The sequence below is a fragment of the Petromyzon marinus genome, chromosome 43 (genome assembly GCF_048934315.1).
Source record: "Petromyzon marinus isolate PM22_M1 ecotype Great Lakes invasive population chromosome 43, UKy_Petmar_22M1.pri1.0, whole genome shotgun sequence".
Lineage (NCBI taxonomy): Eukaryota > Metazoa > Chordata > Hyperoartia > Petromyzontiformes > Petromyzontidae > Petromyzon > Petromyzon marinus.
This window is the reverse complement of record NC_133709.1, coordinates 2,388,363-2,409,231: the sequence shown is the minus strand read 5'-3', so window position 1 is coordinate 2,409,231 and position 20,869 is coordinate 2,388,363. Positions and strand designations below refer to the sequence as shown.

Here is a 20,869-nt window from a genome sequence, read left to right as displayed (position 1 = left end):
ACTCCACCCCCCAATTGTAAATGATTCAGTGCCGTTCGTCCCACTTTAAAGGTGATTTGATTTCAACAGCCCACGTGAACTATCACTTCCCCATAGGCCCAGGACGCCACTGGAAGCTGTTGGTGTTGATCGTCTTTCACACTGTGGTTGTTTGAAAGCCCTTGAGCCGTGACGGAGGGATCTCAATTGGCAACTCCACTCTCCTCTCTCTCTCTAGCTCTGTGTGTCTCCGTTGGGGAGTTCACTCGTCCGTGATTACCGTCAGAGTGTATCCCTCCACGGTGGAGTCCGTGAGTCACACGCACAACGACACTCGCACACAAATACAAAGATCCCACCGCCACCCTGCCCCCTATAGCCTCAACAGACTGTTGGGGCAAGTGCTGTAAGCGAGTAGCACCTCTGAAGGCCGTCACGGCACACGAGGAGATGGGTGGCCAGCACCACTCCCGCGGCCGTCTTTGTCTCCCCAGTGCTGATGTTTACACACACACCACACACCACACACACCGCAAACGTAGACACGAACACACACACCATCGCACGCTCCTCGTACCCTCTCGCCCCGGAGGCGGGGGAGGGGGTGGTCGCTTTAGCCCCCCCCCCACCATCACACCGCACGGAACGCGCATCCGTTCGCCCAACGCGCGCCCTCCCGTCTGTCTGTTAATAGCAAATCGTACATCGGAGACGATTACATCCTCCTCGATGCGAACAACGGTGCAAATATAGACGTCGCGGATAATACCGCTGCGACAGTGAGGGTGATTCACATTGTATCGCCTGCTCCCCATTACCGTATTCGTCCGACCACGAGACGCACTTCATGTCCAACGGGCGTATTTTTCTGGTGCGTCTTATACTCTGGATAATAAGGTGGTGGAGCCAAGCACCCACCCACCGACCTATTCGACCAATGTCCCTCCCACCCAGTCATCCGCTCAGCGATCCACCCAACCAGTTAACCTCCAATCCAGGTACTCAGCTACCCAGCCACCCACCCTCTCAGCCACCCACCCATTTAGTCACCCCGGGCACGCGCCCACTCAGCCATCCACCCACCCACCCAGCCACGCAGCTACTCAGCCATCCAGCCACCCATAAATTCAGCAACTCCGCCACCCACCTACTCAGTCACCCACCCACCCACTCAGGCACCCCAGGCACGCACCCATTCAGTCACCCACCCAGCCAGCCACCCACCTACCTATTCAACCATCCACCCACCCACCCACTCAGCCATCCACCCACCCACTCAGCCACCCATCCGCTCAGCTACCCAGCCACCCAACCACTCAGCCACCCACCCACTCAGCCACCAGGCACGCACTCACTCCGCTACACAGCCACCCATCTCTTCAGCCACCCATCTGCTCAACCACCCATTTACTCAGCCACAAATCTAACCAGCCAACCAGAGCTGCGTGTCAATGTGACAAGGACGCGTGGTCGTATCAGCGTGGTTTGTATATCCATTATAACAGGGCTGCTATCTCGCTTACATCTCGAAATGTGGCGAACGGAGCGTGCGTCTGGATGCGCGCGCGCGCGTGTGTGTGTGTATGTGCAACTGGGGAGCGGCTATCGCTGCCGCTACGAAGTTGGCGACCCGAGTTCGGTTCCCGCTCACGGTCAACGCCAGCGACGATTACCTGAACCGATCCCGGGTCTCCCCTAGGTCGACTCAGCCTCAAACGAGTGCCTCGTGCGCTGTGTATTTCACATCAACGTCGTGGAAACAAAAGGCAGCCGCGGCCTTGGCGTGGCGCTGGCCACGACCCCTCCTACGCGCTGCTGTTGCGGCCTTCATAGGCCCTGCTGCTGTAAATACACAAACAAAAGGCTCACACGACCTCGGGTGGGGGGGGGGGGGTCTTTGCCTTTGCGCGTGCACGCGCGGCGTTCTCTCTGCCGTGCGATTGCGCTCATAATCGTTTGCTATTCCAGGGTGGTTTATCGACCCTGGGGGTACGTGGTGGCAATTTTGGGGGAGCGGTGGATGGAGGTGCTCGGTGCTGCTCCTGAGCGTGACGCGTGTTAATGAGGCCCTCCGCACGACGTGCCGCTGGTCATCTACAAGCTGTGTGCGTGCGTATATATGTGTATATATTTTTGTATACATTCAAATAATTTCCCATCGCAATTTTACGCCCCGATTTCATTTCAACACCTTAGAGTTCATTCGTTCATTCATTCCTCGTAACCCCCCCCCCCCTTCGCCGCCCCAAAGCCTCCCCTGCACCCAGCTATCGTCGCCCGCCAACCCCGGAACAGCATTTAATTTCGATGTTAGCGTGAAGACGCGGAGCTCCGCAGGGTAAACGTCTCATTCGAGACCCCTAACATCGCCTCCTCCTCCTCCTCCTGGCCGTGACAATCCTCCTCTTCCCCCTCCTGCTGCTGCTGCTGCTGCTCCAAGACACCTCCCGGACCATCATCAGCATGCGGACCGATGCGCACCGCATCTCCTTCACGCATGGGACGTGAAAGACACGAGCCAGAGTCGTGCCACTGTGGACCACGCAAAACAAAAACCTGTGCACCACGTAGGGAACCCATAGAGACACGTAGAGACTCATAGAGATGCACGGACAGCCGTGGAGATACGTTTACAAAAAAACACAAGTCAGACTGGTGCGATTGTGGCCATGCAAACAAGCCTCTCTGTGGAGCGTATCATTAGCCCATTGCGGTCTGCGCTCCTCCAAAGGAGGAGGAGGAGGAGGAAGAGCGACACGACACGAACTCTCGCTCTGCTGAAGCCCTCTCGTCGTGGCCAGCAGCAGCAGCAGCAGCAGAAGACCTCCACATTGGCATTCATCTGCTGAACATGTGTCCATGAGCAAGCCAGAGCTATACGTAGATATACACAGAGACAAACTGAGATACGTCGAGACGCATAGATGTACATTGAGACACATAGAGATACATTAAAGACACGCCACAGCAGTGCGATTGTGACCACCCAACCCAAACTATGAACCCATAGAGTAGACACATAGACATACATAGAGATCTATAGAGACGCATGGAGACCCATAGAGCTCCAGAGAGACGCATAGGCGCACATTAAAGACAAGCCACAGCAGTGCGACTGTAGCCATTCAATCCAAGCAATGGACTCCCCACACAGTGAACCCACTTCGGTCTGCGCTCAGGCTCTGCTGTAGCCCTCTCGTCGTGGCCAGCAGCAGCAACAGCAGACTTAGACATTGGCACCTACGGCTCCTGCACCACGTTCCTCGCTGCTGCTGCTGCCACCATCGCGCCGTGCCACGCCAGATATTCGCGCAGACAACGCGCTTCGAGCGCCCAGGAGATCGGGCTCAGTGCCGGATGTCTCGGAGTCCCGACCGCGATCGTTCCCTCGAACTTTCGCTCCGCTCGTCTCCTCCGGCTCGAATTCCGCTGCCCTGTTCGTCCGTGCCCATTCCCCCGCACGGCGCCTTTGAGAGATACGTGGATGATACTTTCGTCATTTGGCCACATGGCCTCCCAGCATTGAACCAATTTCTAGACCACATCAATTCCATACACCCATCCATCAAATTCACCATGGAAGTGGAGAAGGATGGCAAGCTACCATTCCTGGATGTTCTGTTTGAGAGGAGGCCCAATGGCTCTTTGGGACATTCTGTCTACAGGAAGGCCACCCACACAGATTCCTACCTGAAGCCTGATTCCCACCACCATCCGGCACAAAATAATTCCCTCATCAAAACACTATACCATAGGGGCCACTGCATTTCTGACCAACACCACCTGGCCAGTTAATTGGAACATGTACATCTGGCCCTCAAGATGAACGGATACTCGGACCATGCTATCTGCCAAGCTGTTTCTCCCAACGTGGAGAAACAACCCACTGAGACTCCAATCAAAATCATTACGTTGCCATAAATAGCAGGCATTACCAAAAATATTTCCAAAATTCTAAACAAACACAAGATCCAGGTCCGATTCAGTACAGGATGTCATTCCTGACTTACAGTACCCTGGTGTCTACAAACTGAGTTGCACCTGTGGGGATTGTTATATCGGGGAAACGAAACGACATATTTCTGATTTAAAGCTGTCGTGACTGCAAGGATTCATCTTCTTTGGTTCTTTCGGTAAAGTCACGTAGAATGAGAATAAAATAATAAATTAATAAAATAGAATAACACAACAAAATTCTCACGACGTTTCGGCCACAACACAAGTGGCCTTCATCAGGTGAAGGGACGAGACTGTCTCGAGGACAGCCGTAGCTGACCACTGTTATAATACTGCTGGTTCTCATGACATTGTGTTCTCCGATACCAAGGTGCTCTGCAAGCCTCCTGGATAATACCAAATATTTGTCCATGAAGCCAACCAGATATACAAACATATACGTAACTTCAATCGAGATGATGGATTCAAATTGAGCAATCATTGGAAAGATGTAATTAACCAAGTCAAACTATAGCTACCGCGCAGTTTACTGCTAGACAGCCGGTTTATATTTATTTTCATAAACATAACCATATTCCCAGTCTGTTACCCCCAGCATCACACACTACCATCACCAGTGCCACACGTTGCTTTATAGCTTGCACATTTCAGTTTGAACTCCACGCGTTGTTAGCCTGCGCATTTCTAATTTACCCCCCAAGCAGCATAACAAAATGCGGCTTAATCCTAGCTTGCTTATCCACTTCCGCCATCTACATCACAAAGCCCCAGTTTCGGCTCCAGTCGTTGCCTACCAGCGCACCCCCGGTGTTTGCAACTTCTCCTCCCAGCCAACAACCCGCCCCCACACCTCACCATGGCCCCCACCCCTCCCTCCCGCGACTATATAATTCCTCGTCACATCCACCTCTGAGACACACACTTAAGTGGTTATGCTTTCGCTACGTTGTCCCCATATGAAGAAGGACGCTTGTGTTGCGCCCGAAACGTCGTGATTTAATTTAGATGTTTTTTTCATTTATTATTATTTTTACCTACGTGATTTTACCGAAAAAAACAAAGAGTATGCGCCTAGATAAGTGGAATGCATGGCGACCATCAGTTGTAGAATTGTTATTATCGTTCAGCCGTGACAAGCGCGAGTTCATATACTCAAATTCCCCTCCCTCCCTCTGCCCTGCCCGTGGTCTCCTGGCCAGCGCAGTCACGAGGCCACGTGCTTCGCTTGCAATTATATCGAATGCAGGAGAGCGAGACACCCACGCACGTTAATAGGTACTCGCTAACAGCACTCGCCCGAACAGGTCGAAGCAGCCTTAAACGGGGATGGTGGTTGGGTGGTGGTGGGTGGGTGGTAGTGGGTGGGTGGTGGGTGGTGGTGAATGGTGGGTGGTGGGTGGTGGTGGTGGTGGTGGGGAAGGTCTTACTCGCGCACAGCCCCGGTCCAGCGTCTTATCTCCCGCGTCGGGGGAAGATTTCCGCGTTCCGCGATCAACACCTCGCACCCCCTTCCACCCACTCCCCTTCCCCCCACCACCCCATCAACCCCCCCCCCCCGCCCCTCCCTCGCGGCTGTGGTCCCTGGGGCAGGGGACGTGAACCCGCGGCTGAGCTGTGACCCCTCGCGGCCCCAGCTCTGATTGTGAGAGCCCCGGGGTTAACCGAGGTCAGATGGACGAGCGAGCGAGCGAGGGAACGAACGCCGCCAGCCGAGTTAGCGATTGTATATCTACAGCACGAAGTGTCACCATGGCCAGCTACTGTGGTGTGACCCAAGATGTGACAGCATCCCCCTTCTCATCCTCACCCCCACCCCCTTACCACCAGCTTCCCCCGCCCCCCATTTCGCTACCGCAACTCCTCACCTCGGCATCACGAGGGATTGTTTTTATATATATATTCCAGAAAGAGCAAAGATCAAGTGTCGCGGATCTAATTAAATGAATGAGCGATCGCTGCGCAGAGGCGCGTTAATTATGGCGAGCGGGGCTGTCCAGGGAATGCCGTGCGCCACTCTATCGCTCACCATCATCATCATCACCATCATCAACACTACCGTCATCACCATCATCACCACTAGCATCATCATCACCACCACCATCATCACCACTAGCATCATCATCATCATCATCACGATCATCACCACTTTCATCATCAATATAATCATCACTGTCATTATCACCATCATCAACACAATTTATCGCCATCATCACCACTATCATCATCATGACTATCATCATCACTATCCTCATGACTATCATCATCACTACCTTCACCCTCATACCAACATCATCATTACCCCATCACCACCACCACCACTACGACCACTACGTGAACACTCATCAAGAACATCACGCTAACTCCCATCATCACCCATACCATCATATCTGTCATCACCAACACCATCACCAACCCTATCATCATCACCATCATCCCCGACATCTTTGCCCGGTAATTCCTTCTCGCCCCTCCTCCCCTCTTCTGCACCACCGCTCCATCTTCCTTCCTGCCGCTGCTGCTCATCTGTCGCGCTGTCCCAGGTGGTTCCTCATCTCACAATCTCTACATCCTCTGTGGGTCTTTCGGTAAAGTCACGTAGATAGAAAAAAATAATACATTATTTTTTAAAATCTATTTTTCATCACGTAGATAGAAAAAAACAAAACTTCACATTACCGAAAGACCCAAAGAGTATGAATTCCTGCAGTCACGAAAACTTCAAGTCAAAATCTCTACATGGCCCTCCGCAGTGACTGCCGGCATCGTCTATCACGAGGCCTTGATGGAGCCAGCCTCTCCCTTCCGATCCTCATCCCTCCTGATTCCCGTCCTCCCCTTTAGCCACCTTCATTCTCTTATTTGCCATTCATTCCGTCTCTCCCTCTCCCTTCTCGCGTTCCTTTCTCGCTTTCCCCGTCGCATTATTACATCCTTGGCTGCACTCCCCTCCCCGCGGCGAACCGCCACGGTAACACATTTGTATAATGATAATAAGGTGATGATCGCGAGCGGGTATTACAAAACAGTTTGTATTCATAACGCATCTGCTGCGTCTCTCGTTCACGATAAGATAAAAAAAAACCAACCCCCAAAGCCGTGCACAGCTCAAGAGAGACGAGGCTCGGTGGATCATCTCCTATTTACGGCCATGAGACAATGGTGGAAATTCCACATTCCTCTGGCAGGGGCCGAGTTCATCCATAAGACAAACCAACCGTTGACTTCCCACACGCAAGCAAAAACAAACGATAGCCACGACCTCGTTGCATCTCGGAAGCTAAGCGGGCTCGGGCCTGGCTAGGTACTCGCATGAGTGACCACTGCCAACGGGAGGGCTTGTCAGGTGTTGTAGGCGTGGGGCTTGCGAGGTGTGGCCAATGAGGAATTTGGGAGTGATGAGCGTCACCACCTCCTCGAATTGCGTTGGTGGTGAGGGGGGGGGGGATAGTGGGGGGGGGGGGGGCGTCTCTCCAGCAGTCCACGTGGAGCTAAACTCGTGGGAGCGCGGCATTGATGGAACGTCCCAGGGTAGGAGGACTCCTTCTGAACGGGCGTCTTGAGACTCCGTGTGAGGTTTCTTTACCGCTCAAATCAATGGCATTATTAGTATCGAGCCGCGGTGTGGGGGGGAGGGGAGGGTGTGGGGCTGGGGAGAGAGAGGAGGGGGGGAAGGAGGTTGCTGGGGGTAGGGGACACGGGCATGCGGTATTCAAAGACAAAAAATCATGTCACACAGTCAGCCGTAGCTGTAACGCGCACAAAATGAGCCCGAGCATCAGCTCCCACTCCCACGTCCCCACACCCCCCCCACCCCCCTTGGCAGTTGTGAGGACTTTCAGATCGTTTTGGCGCTCTTTTCGAAGAGAGATCGGCCGCGTGAATTTGACAGGCAAACGCGGGGCACCACGCCTCCGGCACTCGGAGATGCCACGATGGGTGGGCCCCACCGCATTTTTCTCATCCACGTTACCCTCCCGTGCTCTCCCTCCCTCCTCTCTCGCTCTCTCTCTCTCTTCAATTGCGCGTTTTTTTTAAATAAGCGTGAAATTGTGTCCCCAATCCTCCGAGCAATTAATTAAACCTCGCGCAGTCTCAACAGCGCCCTTTATGGCTGCAAAACCAAACGCGTAACTGGTCACGAGAGAGAGGAGAGGGAGAGCGCCCGGACCGAGAGGATGGGGTTTATGTCTCCTGAAGGGTCCCCCCCCCACCCACGACCCCCCCCCCTACACCCCGCGCCCCCCCCCGACTTTAGCAAGACTAACGAGCGCGGCTCAACGAGAAGCGCGCCTCCCGTCGCGTAATGAGCGCGGCGTCTGAAACATTAAAGCGATGGGAGCGTTTGATGCCGAACACGCGTGGTTGCACGGGCAGGAGGCGGTGGTGGTGGCAGGGCGGGGGGGGGGCTGGGGAGGGTTTGGGGGGGGGGGCTGACGGCGCGGATGGTGGCCACGTGGGGACGATTTGCAAAACGTAAAAAAAAAACATTCGGGCAGTCGCGCCGCGTGTGAATCGTGGACGGCTCCCGCTGCTCGCAGGAGGTCACGGGACAGGCCCAGGCCAGGCGCCATGGGTTTGTTGACTGACTGAGATGAGCGGCCGATTCGCCACCTGTGCTCCCCACTGTGCGTTTTAGCCGAGCGGACGCTCCGCCCGTTGTTGTGAGCGTCGCTCCTCCGCACTCCGTTGTTGTTGGAGGGCGACTGCATCCAATTGCCCAGTGGCAGCAGCGGCGTCCTTCACGAGCCTCCTCATCTTCCATGGAGGCCGATCTTGACACCGCTCGTAGCGGTCAGCGGCAAGTGCACTCAGCTCCACGTCCCCCCGTACCACATCAGTTCCATCTCCTCTCTAGTCCGTACCACGCCCGTGTAGCCCCCCTCCATCCGGCCAAGCAGAAGCTGCTTGGGCATGGGGCTTGCGGGCAATGTGACCCAGCCAACTCTCCTCGCCTGCCCATACCACACACCAAACAAAGATCCCCCGTATAGCCTGAACAGACTGTAGGGGCAAGTTCTGTTAGCGAGCACCTATGAAGGCTGGAACGGCACACGAAGGGATGGGTGGCGAGCACCACGCCCGATCGCCTTTGTCTCCCCAGTGGCGATGATTTTACACACAGCTCCAGGCACTCATTTGAGGCTGAGTCGACCTAGGGGGGGGGGAGCCCAGGACCGCTTCAGATGATCCTCACTGGTATTGACCGTGAGCGGGAATCGAACTCGGGTCGCCGCGGTCGGTAGCCCGGCACGCCGACCGCTCCCCACACCCCACCCCACACCCTCCCACGCACGGACACCCTGCCTGGTCGGCTCGGCCTCAAATGAGTGCCTGGAGCTGTGTGTAAAATCATCGCCACTGAGGAAACAAAGGCGGTCGGGCGTGGTGCTGGCCACCCACCCCCTCGTGTACCGTTCTGGCCTTCATAGGTGCTCGCTTACAGAATTTGCCCCTACAGTCCGTTAAGGCTATACGGGGGATTTTTGTCTTTGTGATTGTATATATCTCTCTCTCTCTCTGCTTGTCTGTGCCTGTGGACGTGACTGGCTGTCTGTCCGTTTTAAATCTCTGCCTGTACTAGTTGTGCTGTGTGTGCCCAGCCACCGCAGGTCCAAGACGCTTCTGTTTGGCCGGATAGAGGGGGCTAAACGGGCGCGGCACGGGGTGGAGAAGAGATGGAGCTGATGTGGTACAGGAGGACGTGGAGCTGAGTGGACTTGTCGATGACTGGTAACCGCGGTGTCTCTGGAAAGGGCTCGTGAAGGACGCTGCTGCTGGGTAGTTGGAGGCAGACGCTCACAACAACGAGCGGAGCGGCCGGTCAGATAAAACTCTGCGAGTTTGCACAATACGGGGTACAGCTGGTGCATCTGGGAGTCATCTCAGTCAGTCAACCCATGGCACCTGGGTCTGTCCCGTGACCTCCTCTCGGCGAACCATCGACACTTCACGTGGCATCAAAGTGCACCTAGCCTAGCACAGGCGCCGTGGTGACGTCACCGTCACTTCGTGGCGAATGTCTGCTGCTGTTGTTGTTGTCTGTCCGCCTGTGTGTGTCTTGTCTGTGAGTGTGAGTTTGACGTGTGTCTTGTTTGTGAGTGTGAGTGTGACGTGTGACTTGTCTGTGAGTGTGACGTGTGTCTTGTCTGGGAGTGTGAGTGTGACGTGTGACTTGTCTGTGAGTGTGAGTGTGACTTGTCTGTGAGTGTGACGTGTGACTTGTCTGTGAGTGTGACGTGTGACTTGTCTGTGAGTGTGAGTGTGACGTGTGACTTGTCTGTGAGTGTGACGTGTGACTTGTCTGTGAGTGTGAGTGTGACGTGTGACTTGTCTGTGAGTGTGAGTGTGACATGTGACTTGTCTGTGAGTGTGACGTGTGTCTTGTCTGTGTGAGTGTGACGTGTGTCTTGTCTGTGAGTGTGAGTGTGACGTGTGTCTTGTCTGTGAGTGTGACGTGTGTCTGTGAGTGTGACGTCTGACTTGTCTGTGAGTGTGAGTGTGTGAAGTGTGTCTGTGAGTGAGTGTGATGTGTGTCTTGTCTGTGAGTGTGACGTGTGTCTTGTCTGTGAGTGTGACGTGTGTCTTGTCTGTGAGTGTGACGTGTGTCTGTGAGTGTGACGTCTGACTTGTCTGTGAGTGTGAGTGCGTGAAGTGTGTCTGTGAGTGTGACGTGTGACTTGTCTGTGAGTGTGAGTGTGACGTCTGACTTGTCTGTGAGTGTGTGAAGTGTGTCTGTGAGTGTGAATGTGACGTGTGTCTTGTCTGTGAGTGTGACGTGTGTCTGTGAGTGTGACGTGTGTCGTGTCTGTGAGTGTGACGTGTGAGTGTGACGTGTGTCTGTGACGTGTGTCTTGTCTGCACGTCTCTGCAGCGCCGCGCCCCCACGCTCCCGTCGCATCAATCTCCGTGCCGAGTTTAATTGAATCGACTGGGGTCTAATTTAATCGTTGGCTTTAATTGAATGGGGTACATCGTGCCGAGAGGGTGGGCCACTCGCCAGGGTCAAATGGAGGCTGTGGGATGAGTAATACGAGATACTCCGCGTGCACGCTGTGTCACGATAACAACTTGGATCTGGAGACGTGTCTGGAGACACGAGACAGTCTATAGACACGAGACAGTCTATAGACACGAGACAGTCTATAGACACGAGACAGTCTGGAGACACGAGACAGACTATAGACACGAGACAGTCTATAGACACGAGACAGTCTATAGACACGAGACAGTCTATAGACACGAGGCAGACTATAGACACGAGACAGACTATAGACACGAGACAGTCTATAGACACAAGACAGTCTGTAGACACGAGACAGTCTATAGACACGAGACAGTCTGGAGACACGAGACAGACTATAGACACGAGACAGTCTATAGACACGAGACAGTCTATAGACACGAGACAGTCTATAGACACGAGACAGACTATAGACACGAGACAGTCTATAGACACGAGACAGTCTATAGACACGAGACAGTCTATAGACACGAGACAGTCTGTAGACACGAGACAGTCTATAGACACGAGACAGTCTATAGACACGAGATAGACTATAGACACGAGACAGTCTATAGACACGAGACAGTCTATAGACACGAGACAGTCTATAGACACGAGCCAGTCTGGAGACACGAGACAGTCTATAGACACGAGACAGTCTATAGACACGAGACAGTCTATAGACACGAGACAGTCTATAGACACGAGACAGTCTATAGACACGAGACAGACTATAGACACGAGACAGTCTATAGACACGAGACAGTCTATAGACACGAGACAGACTATAGACACGAGACAGTCTATAGACACGAGACAGTCTATAGACACGAGACAGTCTATAGACACGAGACAGACTATAGACACGAGACAGTCTATAGACACGAGACAGTCTGGAAACACGAGACAGACTATAGACACGAGACAGTCTATAGACACGAGACAGTCTGGAGACACGACACAGTCTATAGACACGAGACAGTCTATAGACACAAGACAGTCTGGAGACACGAGGCAGTCTATAGACACGAGACAGTCTATATACACGAGACAGTCTATAGAAACGAGACAGTCTGGAGACACGAGGCAGTCTATAGACACGAGACAGTCTATAGACACGAGACAGTCTATAGACACGAGACAGTCTGGAGACACGAGACAGACTATAGACACGAGACAGTCTATAGACACGAGACAGTGTCTGGAGACACGAGACAGACTATAGACACGAGACAGTCTATAGACACGAGACAGACTATAGACACGAGACAGACTATAGACACGAGACAGTCTATAGACACGAGACAGTCTGGAGACACGAGACAGTCTATAGACACGAGACAGTCTATAGACACGAGGCAGTCTATAGACACGAGACAGTCTATAGACACGAGACAGTCTGGAGACACGAGACAGTCTATAGACACGAGACAGTCTGGAGACACGAGACAGTCTATAGACACGAGACAGTCTATAGACATGAGGTTGATACTCGCCGGCAGCACTTGCCACAAAATGGTCTGCGAAGGCTATACGGGGGACCTTTGTCTTTGCCCTGTGATGGAGGGGAGCGATGCGAACACCGGAGATGAGCGAGGGCCTTGTTGTGGGGAAGTGAATTTAATTTAATTTCACGGGAGGATAGGGGGGCAGAAGGGAGGCAGGAGGATCAGGTTGGGGGGCGAGGGGGGCTGGGGGGGAGTGGGGTTTAGGCGGGGAGGGGCTGGGGGGGGGTAGCTGAGAAACTCCGCCAAGGGCCGCACACTCCGTACAAATCCGTGGCAATCCTCGGAAATCCGCACTAAATTGCAAACTTCAGCGGCTAATAACTTAAGAGCCGCAGCCCGCTGCAAGACGCGGGCACTTTTGCAAGATTCCCCGCGTGCGCGGAGAATCTCTAAACCCGCCACATTGCCAGCACACGGACCCTCTCTCTCTCTCTGTCTGTCCGCTGGAGTGACACTCACTGACACATCCTCACTCTGTCTGTCTGTCTGCTGGAGTGACACTCACTGACACATCCTCACTCTGTCTGTCTGTCTGCTGGAGTGACACTCACTGACACGTCCTCAGTCTGTCTGTCTGTCTGCTGGAGTGACACTCACTGGCACATCCTCACTCTGTCTCTCTATCTGCTGGAGTGACACTCACTGGCACATCCTCACTCTGTCTCTCTGTCTGCTGGAGTGACACTCACTGACACGTCCTCTCTCTGTCTGTCTGCCTGTCTGCTGGAGTGACACTCACTGGCACAGCCTCACTCTCTGTCTGTCTGTCTGCTGGAGTGACACTCACTGGCACGTCCTCTGTCTGTCTGTCTGTCTGCTGGAGTGACACTCACTGACACCTCTGTCTGTCTGTCTGCTGGAGTGACACTCACTGGCACCTCACTCTGTCTCTCTGTCTGCTGGAGTGACACTCACTGACACGTCCTCACTCTGTCTCTCTGTCTGCTGGAGTGACACTCACTGACACGTCGTCTCTCTGTCTCTCTGTCTGCTGGAGTGACACTCACTGGCACCTCTCTCTCTCTCTGTCTGCTGGAGTGACACTCACTGGCACCTCTCTCTCTCTCTGTCTGCTGGAGTGACACTCACTGACACACATGGCGCGTTGAGAGGCGGGATGAGCTGCTCGCACCATCGGTGCATCACCACGCGCACTGCTATGGCACTGGGGAGCGGTGATCACTCCCCTCTTCCTCCTACCCCCCTCCTCCTACCCCCCTCCTCCTCCCACCCCCCTCCTCCTCCTACCCCCCTCCTCCTCCTACCCCCCTCCTCCTCCTACCCCCCTCCTCCTCCTACCCCCCTCCTCCTCCTACCCCCTTCCTCCTCCTACCCCCCTCCTCCTCCTACCCCCTTCCTCCTCCTACCCCCCTCCTTCTCAACCCCCCTCGTCCTCCTACCCCCCCTCCTCCTACCCCCCTCCTCCTCCTACCCCCCTCCTCCTCCTATCCCCCTCCTCCTCCTACCCCCCTCCTCCTCCTACCCCCCTCCTTCTCAACCCCCCTCCTCCTCCTACCCCCCTCCTCCTCCTACCCCGCTCCTCCTCCTATCCCCCTCCTCCTACCCCCCTCCTCCTCCTACCCCACTCCTCCTCCTACCCCCCTCCTTCTCAACCCCCCTCCTCCTCCTACCCCCCTCCTCCTATCTCCCTCCTCCTACCCCCCTCCTCCTCCTACCCCCTCCTCCTCCTACCCCCCTCCTCCTACCCCCCTCCTCCTCAACCCCCCTCCTCCTCCTACCCCCCTCCTCCTCAACTCCCCTCCTCCTCCTGTTGAAGCCCCCGCAAGCCGCCCCCCGCACAAGGACCCCCCCCCCATGTCTCCCCCCCCCACCCTCGCTGCGACGAGATGAATGAGCGCCACTCGCCACCATCACGGAGTGTACGCCGATGGAATCGCGTGTGTAAGATATATTTATGTTCTATGTAATTTGACTCACGTGACACCACCCCCACCCACATTTGCAGCCACTTGAATGGAGTCGTGACACTAAATCGTGATAATTGTATCGCGATGCGAGGGGGGATCTGAGTCGTGCCGGATTGTACTCGTAGCAAAAGTAGCGACATATTGTAGTAGCTACATATTGTAGTAGCTACATATGTAGTAGCGACATATTGTGGTAGCTACATATTGTAGTAGCTACATATGTAGCTACTACATATGTAGTAGCTACATATGTAATAGCTACTACATAATGTAGTAGCTACACAATGTAGTAGCTACATAATGTAGTAGCTACATGTGTAGTAGCTACATATGTAGTAGCTACATAATGTAGTAGCTACATATTGTAGTAGCTACATAATGTAGTAGCTACATAATGTAGTAGCTACATATGTAGTAGCTACATATTGTAGTAGCTACATATTGTAGTAGCTACATATTGTAGTTGCTACATAATGTAGTTGCTACATATGTAGTAGCTACTACACGTGTAGTAGCTGCTACATATTGTTGTAGCTACATGTGTAGTAGCTACATAATGTAGTAGCTACATGTGTAGTAGCTACATAATGTAGTAGCTACATATTGTAGTAGCTACATAATGTAGTAGCTACATATGTAGTAGCTACATATGTAGTAGCTACATATTGTAGTAGCTACATATGTAGTAGCTACATATGTAGTAGCTACATATTGTAGTAGCTACATATTGTAGTAGCTACGGGCCTCGCACTTTCAAGGGCCCCGCGTAAAATTATTTCAAGCTATCAATTCCGGTTCAGGGATTCTGCACTTGCTCTATCACTATAGTACTATACTGCCTTCAACTTTTATGAACGACTGGGTGTTTAAGGTTAGCGATTTGTCGTATTATCTGGCCGTATAGCAAATGAAAAAAATACAATTACTTTACTTTGCAAGTAAAAAAAAAAGTGTTTGAATATTTACGTGTTTTTTTTTTAAATTAGATTTTAGGCCCCTTTTATAAGAACATATGCTACAAGCCCCGCACCACCTTCATCCGGCACTGGTTCGGAGGGAAGGGCGCGGTAGGGGATGTGAGTCCACGCGGTGCGCTCACACAGCGGGGACTCTCAGCGCGACCCCGGGACTGCTCGGGCGAGGCTCCTGATCTCATCTGTTCAGATTCACCTCCCTCCCCTCTATCCTTCACCCCCGTCCCCTCTCCCTCCTCCACCCTCCCTCTTCCCCTCTCCCCTCCTACCTGCTCCCTCACCCTCCTCTCCCCTGCTCCCCTCTCCCTCCTCCCCTCCTCCCCTCCTCCCCTCTCGCTCCTCCCCTCTCCCTCCGCTCCACTCCCTCCTCCCCTCTCCCTCCGCTCCACTCCCTCCTCCCCTCCTCCCCTCTCCCTCCTTCCCTCTCCCTCCTTCCCACTCCCTCCTCCCTCCGCTCCACTCCCTCCTCCCCTCTCCCTCCGCCCCCCCTCTCTCCGACCCCCCACACCGCCTCCCTCCATCCATCCTCCCCACTACCTCCTCCTCCATCCATCCTCCCTCTTTCATCCCCTGCCCTCCATCCATCCGCTTCCTTCACCCTCCTCCCTCAACCTCCGACATCCTCCTCTGCTCCCTCACAGAGGCGCGCGAGAGGGAGCAAATAAATAAATAAATAAATCCGACTTCCTGGAAGCCCCCTCGACCGCCCCCCGCCCCTCCCTCGCCCCCCTCCTCTGCGCGCCTCGCCGCTTCAAGGGAGGTCCCAGAACGGGGTTCTTTCCGATTTTAAATCGCATCGACGATTCCCTCCCCCACCCTCCACTATCTGTGGGGGGGGGGGGGGGGGGTCGGTGGGGGGACCAACAGTATCACCCTCCCTCCATCTCTCCTCCTTCCATCCCTCCTCTCTCCATCCCTCCTCTCTCCATCTCTCTCTCCATCTCTCCATCTCTCTCCATCTCTCTCTACATCTATCTCTACATCTATCTCTACATCTCTCTCTACATCTCTCTCCATCTCTCTCCATCTCTCTCTCCCTCTCCTCTCTGTAGTTATTCCCTCTCCCGCGGTTAGTCCCAGCGTCTTTCGTGAGTACACGCGCGGGATGCCGCGTGAACAGGTGAACAGGTGTGCTGTTGTACAGGTGAACAGGTGTGCTGCTGTACAGGTGAACAGGTGTGCTGCTGTACCGTTACACACGTGTTCTGCTCTACAGGTGTGTTGTTGTACAGGTGAACAGAGAGTGCCGTTGCTGTACAGGTGAACAGAGAGTGCCGTTGCTGTACAGGTGAACAGAGAGTGCCGTTGCTGTACAGGTGAACAGAGAGTGCCGTTGCTGTACAGGCGGTCGTGGCGTGCGCGCGAGGCCCCTACCGCCCAGGGTGACCACGGTGGCCGGCCCGGCGCGCACCTCCCCATTGCGCTCGTTGAGGATGTGCGCTCGGTAGGTGCCCGCCTCGCCTCCGGACATCGCCATCACCACGAGGCGACTGTCGTGAGTGATGGCCCTGCGAGGGAGTGATGGGGGGGGGGGGGGTGACAGCAAAGGGGAATCATTGACGCACAGAAAAGGGCATCAATACTGGACATTTGGTGACAAAAATAAAAAAAACAGATTTGCAGCTCATTGGATTCCTCCGGTGGAAATACACTCTCAGTTTCTGATCATCACCGTCCATGGGCATGTGCAGTGCAGCCGCGTTCGGAGGCAGAAGCGGCGGGGTTGGTGGATCGCGCCCAGATGCTGTTGACAGACTCCCTTCCTACCCGTCGGGACGTCGAGGTGACGGGGCCGGGACCCTCGCTCGCCAGGAGAAAGCGGCACGGCAAAGTGTAGACTCATCTCCATCGGTTCCATGTGCGTGGGATCGAATGTTGCCCCCTCGCTCGCTCGCGTGGAGTTTTTCTTTTCTTCTCCGAGTGCTCCGATTTACTCGCACGTGCTCATTTGGCTGGAAATGTCTTTATAGATCGAGGATCGCAGAGCTCAGGGCAATCGTCGGTAGCGGCGGCTACTCACCGCGTGGTTACTGCTGCCGCCTTCTCGCTCGTCTGCGATTTCCTCCTCCTGTCGTTCTCCGAGTCGTTCCCTCTCTCTGTGTCTCTGAGTCGTTCCCTCTCTCTGTGTCTCTGAGTCGTTCCCTCTCTCTGTGTCTCGGTCTCTCTATCATCTGTCCGTTGTATGTCCACCCCCCCGCACCACCGATTAGCACGGGTTGGCTACGTACGGTGCGAAAGAAGTTCAACGTGCAGTAGATGCACACACACACACACACACCTCTCTCTCTCTCTCTGTGTGCCTACGGGAGCGAGGCGCGAACACTGCGCAGCTGCGTTTCGAGCTGCCACCGTTCTGAGCACAGCGCCCTGTGCGCTGTGTCTACAAGTTAGGGACCAAGATTCAAGATTACATTATCTTGTCGCTGTTGTTGTTTCCAGATTTAGTTTTTTCTAGATAGCGGCGGCGGGGCTTCGAGAGGGCGAGAAACGCGAACTGCTCAGTAAATGCCGCTGCTGGTTATCAACCGCGCTGAGATGGACGCTGGCGAGTGCGAGTCCAGCTCACGTTCCGTTTCACCCATCACGCGATTTCTTTTGAGTGCACCCAGAGCTCGCTGGCCTTCTCATATCAACACAAACACGCAATGTCAATTACGTTTGAAATGCCACCACCGCTACCACCACCGCCACCACCATAGCTACGTGCGTACGTATGGCAGCAGTCGTAGGAGAGGCATTATGATTATCATGATTATTTGACTGATGATGACGATGACGATGCTGATGATTTTGGAATTGGTGGCTTGTGATGTTTGTGTAATGTGTGGAAGAGCGCTCGACAGCGCCCGGTAGCCGAGAGGGCAGTGACGCGGCGAGCTCTGTGTGCACGTCACTCTACGTCAAGTATAGCGGTATGTGTGTGACCGTGTGTGACCGTGTGTGTGTGTGACCGTGTGTGTGTGACCGTGTGTGTGTGTGTCTGGCAAAACAACCCCCTACCTCCTCGCGGTGCCGGACGGGCAACTCTGTCGTGGACAATGCTGTGGGGAGAGGGCCAATTCCGATTGGCCTCTCCCCTCATGGCGTCTGTGACCACCACAGTGGCTAAACGGGGGCTCTGGACGGGTGCGAGGGGCTGGTAACCCCTCCACCTTCAAAAAATTACCACAAAACCACGACTTAAATATATATAACTAATAAGGTTGTGCCGGAGGCCCCGGGGGACAGGCGTCTATGACGACTCCTGGCCAAACCTCCATTGGCGGAGCCAGAAGATTGAATCTCTACCCTCGGGGCTCCTCCAAAAACAACGAAAAGCCACTTCGTGTGGCCACGTGGAATGTTCGAACGCTCACTGCAGAGGAGAGGCTGCCACTCCTCTGTCGGGAGCTGGACCGGTACCGCCTGGATCTCTGTGGCATTCAGGAGGTCCGGTGGACCGGTTCTGGCTCCTGCTACCATGAGGCGTGGACAGTTCTCTACTCGGGGCAGCATACTGCCAAACAACAGGGTGTGGCTCTTCTTTTGAACAAAAGAATGAAGGGTGCATGGGAGCGTGGCGGTGAGGTGTGGGAAGCTGTAAGCCCTAGGCTACTTTGGGCTCGCCTTCCCATCAACCGGAGGCGAGGGGTGGTGGTCGTGGATACTTATGCCCCCACCGAAGACGAACATCCGTGGAGGGATGTGGGCAAAGCCGATGAGTCAGATCCCTTCTATGACCTCCTGTCACCGTTGCTGGCTAAAATGACTCCTCCGGATAGAGTCATCTTGTTGGGTGACTTCAATGCCCGAGTTGGTAATGATGCTGGCACCTGGTTTGGAGTGATTGGAGGGCATGGGCCAGATCAGCTCAATAACAACAGTAGGAGGCTGCTAGATTTTTGTGCGGCCCATGGGCGTGTAATTACCAACACGCTGTTCCGGAATCGGCGCATCCACAAAACATCATGGATACATGCCGGGTCCAAGCAAGAACATCTGCTGGACTACATAGTGATGGACCAGCAGATGCAAGCCCATGTCCTGGACACCAGGACCTACCGTGGAGCTGATCTGCCCTCTTACCATCGACTAGTCATCTGTAAGATGCGCCTGTATTCTTCCACTCCGGTGGTGGGTGTACACCCAGGACCCTATTCCAACCTAAAGTGGCCTGGTCTCAGTTAGCTGATGAAAGTTGCAAGCGAGAATTTCATCATCGCTTGCGGCTGGTGTTGGCATCGTCCTCCACTCCTCCTGATGTCGAGGGTAAATGGGCGAGGTTTAGGACTGTGACTCATGCAGCTGCAATGGCTGCTTTGGGTAGGCGGTCCAGACCTCCCCAGAGACCCTGGCTGACAGAGGAGGTGTCCAGGATAGGTGAGAAAAAGCGAAAAGCCCACTGTCATCGGCTACAGAATTCCACGTCAGAGAATGAGGAGGCTTACCGCAGCCTTCGCTCGGAGGTTCGGAGAGTCGTGAGGTGCTGCAAGGATGGGTGGTGGTCGCGGGTTGCTGAGGAGATGGAGTCTGCCTCAGTGGCCCGCGATCACAAATCTCTATTTAACTCCATCAAAAAAGTTACCTGCAGCGCAACACCGATTACCATCATTATGGGAAAAATCGGTGTTCCAATCTCCGACCCCCAGGAACAGGTTTGCAGATTTGCTGAGCATTTCTGTGAGGTCCTGGGGGAGGGGAAACCCCTCAGCCAGGAAAACATCGTGGCACAAAGTGGGGATGACCCTGCTGAGGCTGCGTTGCCTCAAATATTGGAAGAAGTCACCCCCTGTGAGTGGCTGGCTGAGGTGCCATCTGTTGAGGAAGTACTGAAGGCGATCCGGAGTCTGAGACCAGGAAAGGCACTGGGCAGAGATGATCTCCCCAAGCAAAATTCTGAGGGAGGGCAGCGTTTGTGCACAGACTGCCCTATATGACATCATAACAACAGTTTGGACCACTGGACGGGTTCCGCAGGATTGGAAGGATGCCCTGGCGGTCCCCCTCTTTAAGAAGGGGGACCGCACAGGGGCATCTCACTCCTCAGTGTTCCGGGAAAGGTCCCACCAAAACTAAGCACCTGCCTGGGTATCTTGTACCATCGGACACTCCACCCCCACAACTCCCAATCGGTGATGGGGCAGTTGTGGAGAGAGTGGAGAGTTTCCGATACCTGGGCTGTGTGCTTATGACCGGCTCCAGTTTAACAGCAGAGGTCTCACTCCGAATCAGTCGAGCGGCAATATCTTTTCATCAGTTGCGTAACGCTGTGTGGAAGCTACCTAGTCTGTCGCTCCGCACTAAGCTTCAGGTCTTCTCGGCCACGGTCATTCCCTCCCTTCTCTACGCTTGAGAAACGTGGACCCCCCTAATGGAACATCTTCGCCGGTTAGAAACATTTAGGCTGGCCTGCCTACGATCCATCCTGGGTTTAACCAGGCTGGATTGTGTGAGGAGCTCACAAATCCTTGAAAGATCTGGGCAAGGTCCATCGGTGAGCTCCTCCGGCAGGCAAGGCTGCGTTGTCTGGGTAATGGTCCC

The 20,869-nt window shown here is 54.3% G+C and overlaps 1 protein-coding gene across 1 annotated transcript in view; it reads right to left on the bottom strand.

Moving 5' to 3' along the window:
* The window catches only part of LOC116951358 (protein sidekick-2-like), a 303,157-nt gene that overhangs the window by 82,806 nt on the left and 199,482 nt on the right, over positions 1 to 20,869 (bottom strand). The window contains exon 5 of the mRNA XM_076073639.1: positions 16,724 to 16,857. Within this exon, the coding sequence (XP_075929754.1) occupies positions 16,724 to 16,857 (134 nt within the window). The remainder of the gene's footprint in view (positions 1 to 16,723; positions 16,858 to 20,869) is intronic.